At 39.1% G+C, this 16,187-nt stretch overlaps 1 protein-coding gene across 3 annotated transcripts in view; it reads right to left on the bottom strand.

Annotated features, from left to right (window-relative positions):
- Positions 1-7,033: 7,033 nt before the first annotated feature.
- Positions 7,034-16,187, bottom strand: part of SLC9A9 (solute carrier family 9 member A9) — a 219,139-nt gene continuing 209,985 nt past the window's right edge. For 2 of the 3 annotated variants that reach the window (XR_014587992.1, XM_083848189.1), the window contains 2 exons: positions 7,846-7,951; positions 7,034-7,311 (listed from right to left, as the gene is read on the bottom strand). Coding sequence is in view for 2 of the 3 variants with exons in the window: in XM_083848189.1 (XP_083704315.1) it covers positions 7,120-7,311; positions 7,846-7,951 (298 nt within the window). In the remaining variant the exon portion in view is untranslated. The remainder of the gene's footprint in view (positions 7,312-7,845; positions 7,952-16,187) is intronic. The other variant, XM_083848190.1, reaches the window with a different exon arrangement.

The following is a 16,187-nucleotide window of genomic DNA, read 5'->3' as shown; positions in this document are numbered from 1 at the left end:
AGGAGCTGTGACTATTTCAACTGAGGGCATCCATGAACCCGAATCCACTTTAATAAATGTTGTTAACTGGGGCTTAAATGGTTTCAGAAATTGCTGTCAGATGTCTAGAATAAACAGTTTTCCTTGTTCTCCTGATTAAGGAGAGACACTAAAAAAAAAAGTCAAAAAATACTTGTTAATGCAAATGCATTAAAACTGTTCTGGAGTATATATGTGGTACAAGAAGTGTCACTTGTTTGTTCATTGTAGGTGTTTCATCAGCGTTAAAAAATTACAAGTAACTTCAAAGCTGTGTGTACAGAAGGTATAAAACCTCCATAACGTGGTTATGAGTGTTCTTCCTTGGGAAATCTAGCTGGAATATCTGCCTTTGCTTACAGACTTAGGCAGGTTGTGTTCCTGATGTGTTTCTGAAGTGACAGTTAAGTAGTTATTGGCGAAGGTGGTTTAGAATTACCGTTTGTGAACACCTGAACTACTCTAAAAGTCAGGGACACTGTCTCCATTTTCCTTTCTATGTAATGAAGTTCTCTTCCAGTATTTACAACTTCAGCTTTGGGATAAATCACTGCATTTTCCAGTGAACCAGGTCAGGGTAAAACCCTGCCAGGTGCTGGTGCGTGGGGAGCTTGTCCCGGTGGGGAGGATTTGTTTTAAACCCAACATAGGGAATCGAAGGATCTCTGGCAGATTCTCCATTACTGATGTTCAGGCCTCTAAATATCAGGATCTGAGTGACAGCAGACTGATTCCCGCAGTAAGCGAAGCAGTTATGGAACAGAAAACAAAAAAAAACAGAAAACATTTTTTTTTTGTGTACATGTTGCATTCCGCAGGGTTTCTTTTTTTTTTTTTAAAAAAAAAAATCCTTTATTCTGGTTAATTCCTGTGATAAAATAAAATAAATGAGCACTTGCTTTTAACTTTCATAGCCATAGTGAAGTGCCTGAAGGATACCCCAGTGTGCTTGACCCATCTGTCTTCATGTACAATCTGTACTTGGAGTAGGCATTATGTAGCTGACACGCTCTTACATTGGTTTCTTTTTGAAGAACCATTACATCTTTGGGTGTGAATCCCACACTAAGGGAGAAAGAACTTCATAAAATATTTCTAGCCAAAGCAGTGAGGAAAGTGAAGTTTTCATTCTAAAAGTAAGCCAGAGAAGGTGAAAGAGACAACTTGGTGAAAAAACAAATAGCTGGCAAGGCAGGGGGAGAAGAAATGAAGAAGACTGAGGAACTTATATCTTGAGTTGTTTTTCCACACTTCTGCAAATAGCAGGCTGGGTGTTGCCTTTATTACTTTGCTAACAGTGCTGTTGAAGGATTAGCCTTTCATCCTGGCTCCTTTTTCTTCATTTTCTTTAAATTTGGTCAACCTTCAGCTGGCAGCCATGTCTCCCTTTAGGCCTGTGGAGTGCTAAAGTTTTTACAGTGCAGTATTAGAGCCAGGGATGGAACTCTGGCAAAAGTTTTAGCAGCATTCTTCAGGCTAATTCTTCATTTCTTTGTTGGCAAATACTTTGCTGGAGTTTTTAGTCTGCAGTTGCCACATAATATCTTGGTGATCTTTTTCAATTCAAGTGTCTTCTTTAGCACTGAGTTCTGTCTCCCCTTCCTTCCTCATTCATTTATTCATTTCCCTTTCTTATATTTTCATTTCCAGTCAGGCATGTATGCAAAAGCACTGGGTTACATTTAGATGGTACTGTACCTCTGGAGTCAGAAATTCCATTTTACTTATGGGATATTACCCTACTTCAACTCACTTGCCTGTAACTTGTCCTAGGCCTGCGTAATGCCTCATATCACGGCATAAGGTTATTCCTTTCAATGTTTAGGTTGTTAGGTGTAGTGCTCTCTAGTTTCAAATCCTTACTGAGTGAGGCAGCAGTATGTTATTTATGTCCAGATGCAGCACACAGAAGCAGACAGCTAGGTAGTAAAGAAGGATGTAGTGCTGTGGCTGGAAACCACCCCTGGGCATTCCTCACTGCTGCTTCTGGCACCAAGGTTTCAGGCCCTGCTGGGTTTTCACTGGGTTATGTTCATTCGGTTTGCTCAGATTTGAGAATCCTCTGAGGGCTGAAACAATATTTGTTCTTTTGTACCTCAGATCTGATTTTTGTAGGGGAGTAATAGAGACCAGTGACACTGAATTAAGTGGGAAGATGTTGCCCGTGCTCTGACAGTGGTAGAAAAAGGGTTATTTTGGAGCAGAGTTGTTCCTATGGCCCCCATTGCGCAGCAGAGCTTGTGCAGTGCTCCCTGCCTCCTGTGGTGTGCCCAGAGCCAGGGTGGGCTGCTGTGGGAAGAAGACAATGTGCCTGTTAACAGTGGGGAAACTGGAAGTATGCAATTATGACACTTAAACCTTTAACCCTCCCAATATTGAAGGAAAAATGTGTCCAAACGTTTGTCCAATTCTGCTGAGCAGTAATACCTACTAGGAAAGCTAGTCATTGAGCTAAAGGAAGGCATTTCATGAGCTGAAAATTAACTGGTATTGGGACCGATGCAATAACTTACTGCTTGCTTGGGAAATTTGGATTGACTGGAGAGTTTAAGCTCTGAAAGACTGTTTATAAAATAAAAATGTTGACAAGCCTTTCACGGTTCATGAAGGAGAACTCATGTCTGTTGGGATTATACTGTCAGGGATGAGCTTGCTTGTGTTAAGTTCTTTACAGTGCTCAGAAGTGGTTTGCTGTAAGATGTTGAAAAGGGCTATTTTGCATTTCACTGGAAGGAAGTAGGGGAAAGTAACTTTGCCTTTAGAAGTAGCTTCCAATCTTTAAAGTGGGTATTCAGCTTTTTCCTTAAGTGCGTAATAGATATTAGTGTCCTGAGGATTCACCGTACTCATGAAAAAAACAATTTTGAAAACATGTGTAGTGTTTATGTGCATCTAAAGTGACTTAAGTATCTCGCTGCTTTTGTGTTGTACCCCAATACACCTAGCAATTGGGACCTTACAGGTCTGCATTACTTGATGGCTGATAGCAAAATACAGACCAGCTGTCACAAGGGCAGACAGACCTATTGTACAGATCATTCAAAGCGCAGCATGGAGCTTAGGTTGCTCAGTGAAAGGGGTGTGAAACACTCTTGGCTTCAATGCAATTAGTTTAGCAGCTTAAGTTATGTACAGGGTTAGTTGGTCTGGAGTTAGCCCTAATGTGGTTACTGAGGAAAAATGGGATCTTTTTAACACAGCAGTGCAGATGTTTGCTTCTAGTGGCCCTTGCTTTCAGCGAGGTTACCAAATGTTTCACTTCTCTGTGAAAGTTATCATTGTGACCTGATATTTTTAGACCAGTGTCTTTGGGGCTGGCTCTCCTATCTCCTATTTATATCCTGGATTCATTCTGCTGCTTCCAACCAAGCAGACCAGAGAGTGTTTGCCAAACACTCTCTGCAGCTCAATATAAAACTTCACTTATTACTTCTGAAAACTGAAAGGTTTAGGAGTATTGCAGATTTCTGTCTCTACTAGTATGTTGGCCTTCAAACATACAGTCACTGTTTTGATAATATTTTACATCTCTCTTTTCCAAGCGGTGTTCTATTAGATTAACTTGGATAGGAAGAATAGCTTCACATTTATGTGTAACTTGCGGGTTCAGTCAAATGCAGTGAGATATTGAGTAGTTTAAATCTCTAGCATATGAACTGTATATTAACATTAAAGGCCTTTCAACATCCATTGCTCTGTTTAAATGGTTGTGCAGAATTACTTGTTGCCAGTAATTTTTACTTGAATACAAATATATCATCTGTTCTAATGTTGTTTTAACTCTCTTAAACTGCATGTCACGAAAAGAATAACTTAAAATTAGGCAATGGCAAGGCTGAGTAGTGTAATGGATCATCAGGACTTTTATTGCCATTTAATACAAGTTTCAGGTTTGCTTGCAGCTCAAATTACATTTCCTAAAAGCCAATGGTACTTTTGTTGCTGAGCATAGTCCCGGAGGATAAAGCCCCATCTTTCTGGGACCACTGATTGAGCTTCTTGACAGGCTTAGCATAAAAATCTGACATGAAGAAAGAACTTTCCTGTTACAAGAGATGACTTTCTTTACCAAGTTAAGTTTAGGCATACAGACACAACAGTGAGGGGAGTTTTCACTACTGACTCTTTTTTGAATAAACAGAACTTCAGACCCCAGAGCTCTCCATTTATCACGTTTCTCACAAGTGTGAGAGATCTGGACACAGAGATGACAAATCATCAAAAACTCCGTAGAGTATACTGTGGGATGGGTTGCAGAGCGGAATCTAAGAGCAGAACTCTTTTTGGGAAGAGTTTGTCATTTGCAGTTCATGTAGCAGTTGTAAAAAACAGCTTTGCATCTTCTTAATATAGTAACAGCTTATTGATTTGCACTGTAAGCTCAGGAATGGGGTCCATGCTTCCCAGCGAATTTGGGAAGCCTGGTGGCAAGTACTCAGTACTTCTGAAGAGTGCAACAGGATATCCTGGCTGCTGAAATCAGGACTGTGCTAGTACCTGTCCACGATAATTTCTCATGGTGTTGCCACATATTTATCTCACTGCGGCGTGTCTCTACCTGCTCTCCTGCTTCCAGTTGTCTTTACCACTTCCCACAATATGCTGCAGGATGTGCAGTACTAGGCAATAAAACCTTACTTTCTCACCCTTTCTCCTACTCATGACCTACTACGCATCTTTTTTCCACAACACAAAGCTAAACAAGGCAGGGAGTTGGAAATCCATTACTTTTTCTCAGAACTTTTCATGCCTCATTTTTTTTTTTTTTTAAACTACATGGGGACTAAGTTCCTTTGAAGTTCCTTGTTTAGTGTTTTGGGGAAAAAAAATGCCAGTTTAAACTTCTGATCTTTCATAATGGCATATAGAGATCCAGTGTTCAAACTTATGCTTAAAGCAGTTGTTCTAGAGCCACACTTTTCCAGGCTAATTAATTACTGGTTAAGAATGACTAAAGCTTGATTATATTGAAGCTTGTATTTCAGCTTCCATCTGTGGTGAAATCAAGATGTATTCAGCCTTATAACCATTCATGGAGATGGCTTGATTTTTATTCTTATGGTTTAAAAGTTCCTTGCTTATTGACTGTGCATTTGAGAATGACCCTACTAGAAAAGGTTGATTGGGAAAGTTATCATGCACTGTTAGTTGAAACTGTGGAGGTTAGGAAAGGTACACGTTGTGAGAACAATAGCCTGGTTCTACCACTGTGTTTGCAGTACCTCGCTGGTGCAAATGCTGATCTGCCCTAACGTGTGATGATAGTATGTGGCAGCTCGTTGTGTATGTGATTGACCACTTGTTTAGTCAGTTCCTGCACTTATGCAAACAATCAATACTTTCATACCTAAATTCTGCTCTTGTTTTTATATCTAACTACCACTGACTTCACTACCAATGTGAAAGTGTATGCCCAGAATAAGTACAGAAAGAGGTTTATCCTTGTTGCCAGTCTTAAGATATATTTTTTCCAGATATATTTGATAAGAGACTACTTTTTCCTTAAGGCAATACAAAATGAAACAGATGATTTCTTAAAGTATACACTTAAAATTATTTTACAAACAGCAACGCTGTTTACAGCTTGTAAGTTTTGTGCTGTGAAGCTGTAATGACAAATGCCTTGTGGAATAATTGCTGTATAAACAGTGGTCATGCCCATTCAGTGCAGCAGTGTGTGTGTGTGGGGAGACAGCTGCTGATTTTATCAACTTGAATGCCTCCTGCTACTAATGTTCATTTTGTGGCATCATGGTGTGACCCTATACAAACTATGCTATAAGGTGTATTTAGAAAGCAGCTCCTGGACTGGTTGTCAGGAAAAGGCTACACTGTGAGCATGAAGAAGCTTGATTTACCAAAAGACTGAGGTTCTGCAATGTATGTTAAGTATTTTTATATCATGTACTCTTCAGAAAAATCTTCTTCCTTTCCTGTATAAATTCAATAGTTACTAGAGTTCATGTTTACTGAACTAGTGATATCCATGTCATGCTTGTCTGCTCACATGTATGCGTCTTGTTCATCTTTTCTCCCTCCAAGTATTTTTTCTTTTCTGTACCAAGTGGGACATTCTCCACAGTGGTAGTGTCTATTATTTCAGCATAACTTACTGGCTTGGTGGCTGGAGTCTTTATATTTGGGTGAGGGATGCAGCCTCAAATCCCTTCTAAGCAGAGTTGTTTCCTACATTTTGGGTTATAGAAAATCTTGATGTGGGGAGTGCTGGGTAAAGCAGCACTTCTGATCGTGCTTCATGCAAAAAACCTATGCTAGTTCTTAAATGAATCAAAAGCTTGTATCTTGATGGGAGCCTCCCTGGAGTTTGTAATAAGCAGCTTAAATCTCACTGTTCTCTGGGTCTTGAGACAGCTCTACTTCGTAGCCATCTCCTACTAGCTGCCTCAAGCAGTTCATTTCTGTGTGCAGGCTTTTCTGGATCATTTAGGAGATGCTTTTGTCCTTTTAAAGACAGTCTAGGGAGCACTGGGGCTGTAGATTTGCTAGGCAACAAGAGAACCCAAATTGGGTGCTTTAACTCTGAGTGTTGAGAAACAGATGTTCTTTTTTAGGATGTACCTTAAAGCTTTGAATGCAGGAAATGCTGTTAAATGCTCGCTTTTATTTCTAAAATCCTTTCCATTGTGTTGTGGATCTGTTCAGGAGCAGCTGTATAAAAATTGCTGAGAGCATGAGTATGTTAGGAAGGTATTTCTTTCCATCCTGGCTGGTTAAAGCTGCATTCAAAGGCCAGCGTACATGTGTGAGTGGCATGATACAGTCAAATGCAATGTGAGAAAACACATGACTGTAATGGGTTTACAGTGGGCTGGCAGTGCCTACGGTTTTGATGACAACTGCTATGGTTTAAAAAAAAAGACAAAACTGCATATTGTTGTAGTTATATAAGTGATGGTAAACTTTATGTAGAGGAACAGGAATTTACTTGGTAAGATATGAGGTTTTTGTGCTTAGTAGCTTAGTACACTTTCTAGTATCTTGCTCATGTAATATCTTTTCTTTCTTTGGTTTACTTTTTTTTTTTTTTTTTTTACAATTTAAAATTACTGTTCATGCCAGTGAATTTAGCTGACGTTGACATTATGTGTGTTCAAGCTGGAGTTTGTATGTTCCTAATCCAAGGTCTCCTTCACAAATATCTTCCTTGCCTGTGGCCTGGGTGCAGCCTGTTCTGTCCTGTGTTGGCACTGGTGCATGAGCAGAGGATTCATAGTTTTCACTCAGTTCATCATTATTTATGATATAACCGGTGTCCTCGTTCTTCAGTTGATCCTGTGTTTCAGACAAGGAAAAACATCAGAGGAAGAAACTAGATAGAGAAGGATTTTTAATAAAGCTTAAATGAAAAACAGGTCTGAAGCAATTTTACTTCGATTTTTTTGCCTTTTTTTTTAAGCTACTAATTTACCATGTTAACCTCATCTTGATGTTGATTAAAGCAAATAGTTGCTTACCATGTTCAGCTCTCAGGCAGTACTGGGGAACATAGTTTACCATCCAGACCTAAAATAACTTCAGTACTTAGATATTACTGATGCCAGTGGAATGGGACAGCCAATACTTTCAGCATCTGACTGAATTATTTAAAATATTTCCCATATTTGAAGCTCACAAAATGTGTGGCTGTTCTTGAAAATGTAGCACTGCACCTTCTGAGGCCCCTCCTCTACAATCCTGAAGAAATCCATATAATGCTTATCGTTGAAAATAAGAGGCTTTGGAAAAGGGCTTTTATCAAGGTGTTTCATTGAGTACAGTGGGTTTTGGGTTACTCCTAAAATACCGTTAACTAAGCTAGGTACTTACTCCGTATGCACTGGGGCTGGTCAGAAGTCTGGCAACAGGATTACACCATTCGGGTAACGTCGTTGTGAGAGGTGGACCAGCATGGGTTAAAATAGGTTTTAGGTATCTGTGAAGTTCGTTAAAGAATATCTCCCATATTGGTTATTGATACTAAGATGCTTCTGTATCACGCAAGGAAACTTCATTTCAAAGCTTAAAGTAATTCTCTAATGGAATGGAAACAAAGCAAACACTTCTTTGCTAACCCATTACTGTGTTGGTTCACCTTTCATTAGTTAGGATGACCTGGTGATCATAGCCTGTCCTGAAAGGTACCAGAATGGCTGAAGGGTATGTCACAGGATACAGAAGTGGAGAAAGAATTCAAAGAGAAGAAATACACAGTAGATTATGCTGTTTGCTGTTCTCATCTGCTGGTTGCTGTAAGAGTGATCTCTTATGCAATTATAACAGGAAACGCTTTAAGATGCAACTGTATCAGCTGGTTGTGTAAGAATAATAGTAAACATTTTCTTAAACGTATACTCAAACTTTTGTAAGATCAATGCATTTCTTCAATCAGCGAAGTATATTTCAAATAAAAAATTTCAAATGTAAAGTGTCTTTATTTCTGGGAGTGTATGTAAATTCTTGGTAATACCCTATTCTCAGCATTCAACACATCTTACACTTTATACATCAATGCTCCTTTATATAAAATTATGTAAATGAGTTAAGAACAGGCTTTATGCTATTGTCTCACGCCTGTTTTTCCTGTCTTTTCATCCAAAATGGCTTTATTGAGATAAAAGAAAAACCTACTCATCTTAAGCAATTATATCATCTTTGTATCTGTCAATAATAGCTCTTCCAAGAGTCCTGCAAGTTGACTTATCTCCTCTGCTACTCGCAAAGTAATTTTTGGTGTTCTCTGGGAAGCAGGTCTGTCAGCTATTTGTGCTGCCAGGGAAAACTTGCTTTATTGACTGTTGACCCTCTTTATTCTCCCCCCTGCCCCAGCTCTCTCTCCCCCTCCTTAAAGAGGAGAGTAACAAATGCAAATCTGGTGACTTGAGCTCTGCAGCAACATTGCAGAAATACTGAGTAAGTAGCAGTACGTCTTCAACCTAGCCCTGCCAGTACCACCTTTTCTTTCATAACCCTCTGACATCACTGCTCCACACGCTCTGTACAAACTCTGTCTGCTGAAGAAACTGTCATGTAAAACACCCTTTATGCTCTCAGTTACAAATTGAAAGGCTAGATAATCTGCTCAGCTCTGTGCTAATGACACACAAGTTCTGTAATCTGTTTTTGCTATGTGTATTTTTTCTGTGGAATTTTTTAAAATTAAATGGTATCTGTTAGAAGACCATGCAATTCCTTCATCCAAGATTGTATGCTGAGCTCATGTGAAAAAATGAACGAGTCCACTTCAAAAAAGATTTTAAGACTATATTAAAATCTGATTAAATTGGTCCAGTGGAATTGACCAAGGTGGGAATCTCATGATCAAATTATGTAGGGAAAGTTTAGGTTCTACTTCTGTAGGAGCAAAACTAACTGAAATCTTTCCTGATCCAATCTTATTGGAAACCTCCAGGGAAAAAACCTTCAAAGTGCCAAGTAGTTGAGAACTATTATTAAAAAGCAATGTATAGAAGCTATCAATTTGAGTTTTCTGAAGTGCTTAGAAAAGGCAAAATGGAAGTAGGAGCCTAATTCTATGTTTTTAATTTTTCTTAATACTGGCTTTCTTATTACAAACTTGAATTGTTTGAACTGACTTGTCAGACCCAGCATGAAAAACAGAGGTTTGTAATGGAAGTTAAATTTGATTATTCTGTTTTCTATTATTCCTTCTAGAATAAGTAACTGAGAATGAATATTCCTCTACACTACCTCCTTAATCCAATCTCTTGGATCTCATGTGTAAACAGTCTTATAACTTTATTATAAGCTTTATAGCCCTCAGTGAAATGTGTGTTCTCTTTACCTCCTATGTTATGTACAGATGGCACGCATGCTTCCATGTAGCCCAGCACCATCATGCTGAAATGGGCAGACTACTTGGTTGGCACAGAAGTCTTCAGTGGAGGGAATTCTATTCTACTCCCCCCCCGGCCCCCCCGCCCCAATTTTTTGAGCCACCACACCTTTTTGGATGAACTTCTAGTGTCTGATGTGTTTAACTATTTAGTTGCTATGCATGTACTTTGATGGCTTTTAAAATGAGTGAAGACTTTATTTTGGGCTTCAATGCATCCTCTAAGTTCCCTTCCTTTTCTGCATTTGTTGTGAATTGTCAATGTTTTTGCTTTGTAGTTTCTTCTGATGCAGTTCAAGTGCAAGAAGACTGACTTCACTTTATTGTAATGCTTCTAAACCTGTAATAAATTTACTGCTTTGTTCCTTAGTTAACTAGTAATTATTCAGCCCACTAAGAACTTCACTTGCATGGGCCTATTTTTCATGGTTTTAATGACCTGTGCCATAAATATTTCTTCTTTATTGTTGACACAGTTGCTTTATAGTATTGCAGACATAATCACGTTGTTCAGTGCAGCATGAAAGGGGAATTCTAATCCTTGTGTAATGCTGGCATTTCAAAAATATATCAGACATGGGTCTACAGCATTTTAAGGCTGGCAAAAAAATCTTATCACATTCCAGCTGGTCTGATTACATCTCCAGGGAGAAATAATTTAAATACAGTAATAGAAAAAGATGAATTTTGCACTAAGGCAGCTTTACAAATTGGAAGATACTAAGTGTAGAACTTAGCAGAACTCAGATATAACTGCCTAACCAAATCTATGCCTTCCAAATTCAGGGATGGGGATAAGATAGCAGGAAGATATATCAGTCAACCCACTCTGACTTGCATTTCAGTCCTCTATGGGCATAACAGGCTACCTGCATGTCTCAGATACCATACAGTAAATATACTGTGTTAAAGAATGTTATTATTGGAGCGGTGGTATCTTGTAAGCTGGGAAACTGAGCTCGAGATGTTTGTGTATGTGTATTTATGGCATATAAATTTGTATACAGTGCTGGTGTGTAGCATGCCTTCACTTTTGAAATAGAATGCTAAATTTCCCATTGAATCCCCATATGTCCAAGCTTCTGCTCTCCATTCACGTATCCACAGATCTTTAGCCTGGGTCCCCTTATTGCCATTTGAACATCCTGGCAACTGCTTTGGCAGTTCCATTCTGCAGTTGCTGCTGACCAGGCATAGTTCATCTCTTTTGTACTGCTATCAGACTCAGCATCTAAATCAGTGTTTACTCCTCCCTGGTTCAGCTTCTGTCTTTCTCACTTTAAATCATGAGACTTCCTCATGAAGGGTCTCATCTAGAGGTAGAAAACACGTCTGGCCAATGTAGCCTGAATGCAGATGGGTGGTTTGCTAGGGCTGGTGAGGCTGAACAAGTCAAATGGGCTGTTGGAGGATGCAGCATACTCAAAAACAAGATCTTCAGAGTTTTGCTCTCAAGATTGAATAAGCTTGAGGGTATGAATAGCAAACTTTTTAACGAAATTTTCACAATGGGATCTTGTTTATGCTGGGCTTTCAAATCACCAGGATAGGATTTGAGTTTTTTCTGCTAAGTATAGATCACTTCAAAATAATCTCTTCAGGACTTTTAAGGGGGAAAATTTGGAATTGCTTGATTTTTATTCCCTCTGTCTGCCTGAAACAAATGCTTATTACAGAATTTTTCCTCCCATCTATTAAATGGCTCAGATTACCTGTAATTTTTTAAACAAAACCTTCAAATGAGAGAGATCAGGTAATCCTGATGGCAAATGCTAATACCAGTAACCATACATTTAGGATTTCCATTACGCAGAAAATTTGGAGTTTTCAAAGCTTTTGATTCATGTCAGAATGGGGAAAAAATAGAATCTCAATTTCTTTTGGTTAGTAAGTTTCAAATGACTACACTTCTGTTAAATTCATGCGTTCTGTCAAATTTTTGAGACTGTTGGTAAATGGCTATCTTTTTGACTTAATGGCATTAGCATATTCAAAGAGGGAAAAATATTATGGTGGAAACGCGTCTGTTCTGGCTCTAGGACTTACATTTTTCTTTTGCTTGAGGGTCACATTTCTCTTCTACCTGTGATGGTTTTGTTAAATATGTAATAGTAACTACTGTGCCCTCACTTTCTGCATGCTTGACTGGAGCTTTTGAGAGAAAACTAATTTATATATAGTTTGAAGAAGAAAAAAGCAAAATCCCATGGGCAGGAGAGGTGGCCACAGTTCTTAAATACATGTGGCAGCTCAGCTTTAGCTCTATAAAACACTGCATTAGGCTCAGAAGGTATGTTTTTTTACCTTTTATTTCATTGCATAATGGTGGTTCTGTAATTCAAGGTAATTCCATCCTCCCCAAAGGCCAATACTTTCATACTACAATATTTAGTATTAAAAAGCCCCAAAGTACAGCAATTCTTGTGATACTAGTCAAAATTACATCTGGTGATTTTTCCAGGGGTTACTTTCTTATAGCAGGTAAACTGTATCACAGGTACATGCTTGTTAAAACTATGTCCTTAAATATTCCATTCCCTAGTGTTACTTTTCTTCTGTGCACATATGTCTCTAGAGGCGAATGTTGCCACACCCAGAATCTTTCTTTTGTGCAACTCTTTTAAAGATTCTTGGGGATCGTGGCTTTTATTTTGTGAATACTTCTACTTAAATTGGAGTTTGTAAATTAGTTCTGTCATGAGTTTTTGTTATTTCTCATTTTTATATTTATGAAGAAATGTATATAAGAAAGATAACTCAGAAAATATATAATTTCTGTTCATTCCATGTTTTTCACAGTAAGGACAAATGATATCTTGGTCCTTGGAGAGCTGCAGTTTTCAAGAGTGATTTTGATACTAGCTGTGTCATAGCCTTAAAGAGCAAACACTCCTGTTTTGGTCATGCTTGAGTAGCAGCAGGAAAACCACTGAACTTTAGATTACCTGCAAAAATTTTGTACATGGCTAACTGCTGTTAATAGCTGACCGAGATTATTTAGTAATCTTCATACAACAGCTTGTGCGTGTGACTGAGCTGGTGAGGCAGAGAGACATCTCTAAGTCTTAAATGCATGCCCAGCAGATTAAGGGGGAACTTGTGTAAGGGAGAATGGTCTTTGCTCACATACCAGGGGATTTTCTTCTGAGGATGGAGAGCTATCAGTGTACAGCAGTTGAAAAAGGCAGGGCATGATTATATAGGATTTAATCATTAGAATAACAAGTATCTTTTTGAAAAGAGCATGAGATCTACAGTGATTTAACGTCCAAAGATAACCTGATCTGCATTGTGGAGAAAGCTGAGAAGTGACTAAATCCAGCATAAGTGATATTGGAATTTATCTTTGATATTGGTGAATAGTGCTCTGGTTCTTTGACTTTTTTTTTTTTTTAAATCCTCTCCCTAAATCCCACTGCTGTTTTAATTTGAAATACTAAACAACTCAGGATAAATGGAATTGTACCGTAGTCCTGCGAAGCTTAAATTATTGGGTATATTTGAATGATTTCTAGATCCATTCTCTCTGTCATGTATGAGAGCAGTGAGAGTGGGTGAAAATCAAGGGTAGTAAAAACTAGTTTAATGCATCCTCACAGAAAACTGTCTGACCGTAAAGTTCCAGAACGAGATGTAGTGTCAGACCCAAAGAATGAACTCTGGCTTTGATGCAGAATATGGCTAAAAGTTTGAAGCTTTCAGGTTTGGAATCACTGTAGAGATATGTGCAAAGTGGAAGCAGTTAGCTGAATTGATCTTAGCTGGGTCTTTCTATAGATAAGCAGCTGCAGACTGGGAAGTAGCTTGTTCTCTAGTATGCACTGAGTAAAATGTCTGGGATACTTGCACACCATGGGTTTCTTGTGTTGAGCTCACTGAAGAGGAGAGGAAAATTCAGGCATCTTACTCAAGTTATTTGAAGCCTATTATATTCCAAATTAACACCTCCAAGCAAGAAAAATCCGAGACATAAATGGAGGCTTGCTTATATAATTGATATGTGGGTATCCTGGAAACAGGATAGGGCATGTGGAAGGACAGAATGTTACTCATATAAGACTCAACAGGAGTATGTGAACAGGCACTAATGTCAGGCAAATTAACTATAGAAAGAGGATGCAGACTGAGGTAACTAAAGAGAAGAACAAAAAACCTCCCTCATGTTAGCTGCATAACAAAAACAAGGACATAACCATCTATCTAGCAATAACCCTCCTGATCAAAATACACCCAAATTAAAAAAAAACAACAGCCCTCCCCAATGGGTCTGCATGGGAGTCAGCTACATACCCAACAGAGTTAAGTCTGTGCTGTGCTAGTGACATCAATCACATAATTCATTGTGGAAAAGTATACAGTGAAGTTACAGAGGGTAGCTTTCAGCAGGATATTGCATAGGGGGATGCAAAGGAAATGTTCGTTATTAAGGCAAATGTATGAAAGCAAATTGCTTTGTGTTCTCAGAGCTGCATACAATGGTAAATGTCTCCAAGAAAAAAGTTAGGAACAGTAAGATAAAAGGGTATCTTCCTGGCTACAGTGCAGGATAAAAAAAGGTATTAATAACATCAGTGTGACTTTTCACAAAAAAAAAAAAAGTGATTCAAAACTGGCATCATTGGTAGGTTCCATGTCCCCCATCATCAGACACCTAATAGCAGGATATTTGAAAGAAAACTAATCTATCCATCTTACATTTTCATCAATAAAGAGAAATGGGCAAATCCCAAGGCAGTCTTATCCTGCAGCGCCTAAGTTAATTGGAAAGAATTGCAGCTAGGATGAGTTTCTTTCCCTTTTTTGACTATAAAAATCTGAACTAATAGATGAGACTTAAATGGCTAATAATTAGGTGTCTGAAGTTTGATGAAATGAATCTCTCTTCAGGATTTAGGAAATTAAAAATCCTGAGGCAAAATACATGAAACCAAACACAACATCCTCGATACCAGAGAAACTAAGAGGGTTTGAAAGGCATCCTTTTGTTTTTAATTAGGAAATAATGTATTAAAAGCAGTGTATGCATATTAGAAGAACAAAGGTGCAATACAGATTTCTGAAATAAATTTAATGTCAAAGCCAGAAGCAGAAGTCAAGACTTCAAAATCATTAAGTTTGGGAAAACCTAAATGACAATGGTATTCACAGAAAAATATTTCACCTCAAAATATTAAATAAATAAATCCTGGCATATTTGAAGGCATGGAAAATCTCAGGATGCTTTAAAAACGTGCATACCCATAGCTTGGTAACAGAATGTGTGCTGTGTGCAGTAATTCACCATGCAGAAAAGGAGCTTCTGATAGTGGTACACTTTCAGTGTGGTTACGAAGTTGGAGGTGTCATTGGCTTGGGTAAGCTAAACTGTATCGTTAGAAAAGATGAACAGTGGTGTGACCTGGGAATGCGTAGACCCTTAAGGCCTTAAAAAGACTGATGCCAGCTGCCTCAGATGAGATCACTTTCAAGCTCTTCACATAAAGTATGTCCATTGTAATAAGGTGCTGCAGGCCTGGTATTGGCAGAGGAAATGGCTGCAGAAGAGCAAGCAAGTCAGCAGGGATTTCTGCACTCTGTGGAAGACTGTTTCATGTGGGCATCTTTGTCATCACCATCTGCTCAAGAAGTAATCCAGAAAATAGATGTGTAAAGAATGAGGACTGGCAGTGTTCACAGATACTGCTAACAACCATCTAATACTGGTGGTCCCACCGATCTAATCAATTGCAAGATGCAGGGACAGTAAATCCCCAGATTTAACAGTGAATCATAGAATCATAGAATATCCTGAGTTGGAAGGGACCCATAAGGATCATCAAGTCCAACTCTTGACACCGCACAGGTCTACCCAAAAGTTTAGACCGTGTGACTAAGTGCACAGTCCAATCTCTTCTTAAATTCAGACAGGCTCGGTGCAGTGACCACTTCCCTGGGGAGCCTGTTCCAGTGTGCAACCACCCTCTCTGTGAAGAACCCCCTCCTGATGTCAAGCCTAAATTTCCCCTGCCTCAGCTTAACCCCGTTCCCGCGGGTCCTGTCACTGGTGTTAATGGAGAAAAGGTCTCCTGCCTCTCGACACCCCCTTACGAGGAAGTTGTAGACTGTGATGAGGTCTCCCCTCAGCCTCCTCTTCTCCAGGCTGAACAGGCCCAGTGACCTCAGCCGTTCCTTCCCCTCCAGGCCTTTCACCATCTTCGTAGCCCTCCTCTGTACACTCTCCAACAGTTTCATGTCCTTTTTATACTGTGGTGCCCAGAACTGCACACAGTACTCGAGGTGAGGCCGCACCAGCGCAGAGTAGAGCGGGACAATCACC

The sequence above is a fragment of the Anser anser genome (assembly GCF_964211835.1).
Source record: "Anser anser genome assembly, chromosome: 9".
Lineage (NCBI taxonomy): Eukaryota > Metazoa > Chordata > Aves > Anseriformes > Anatidae > Anser > Anser anser.
Note: the sequence above shows the minus strand (reverse complement) of the source record. Positions and strands in the feature narration are given on the sequence as shown.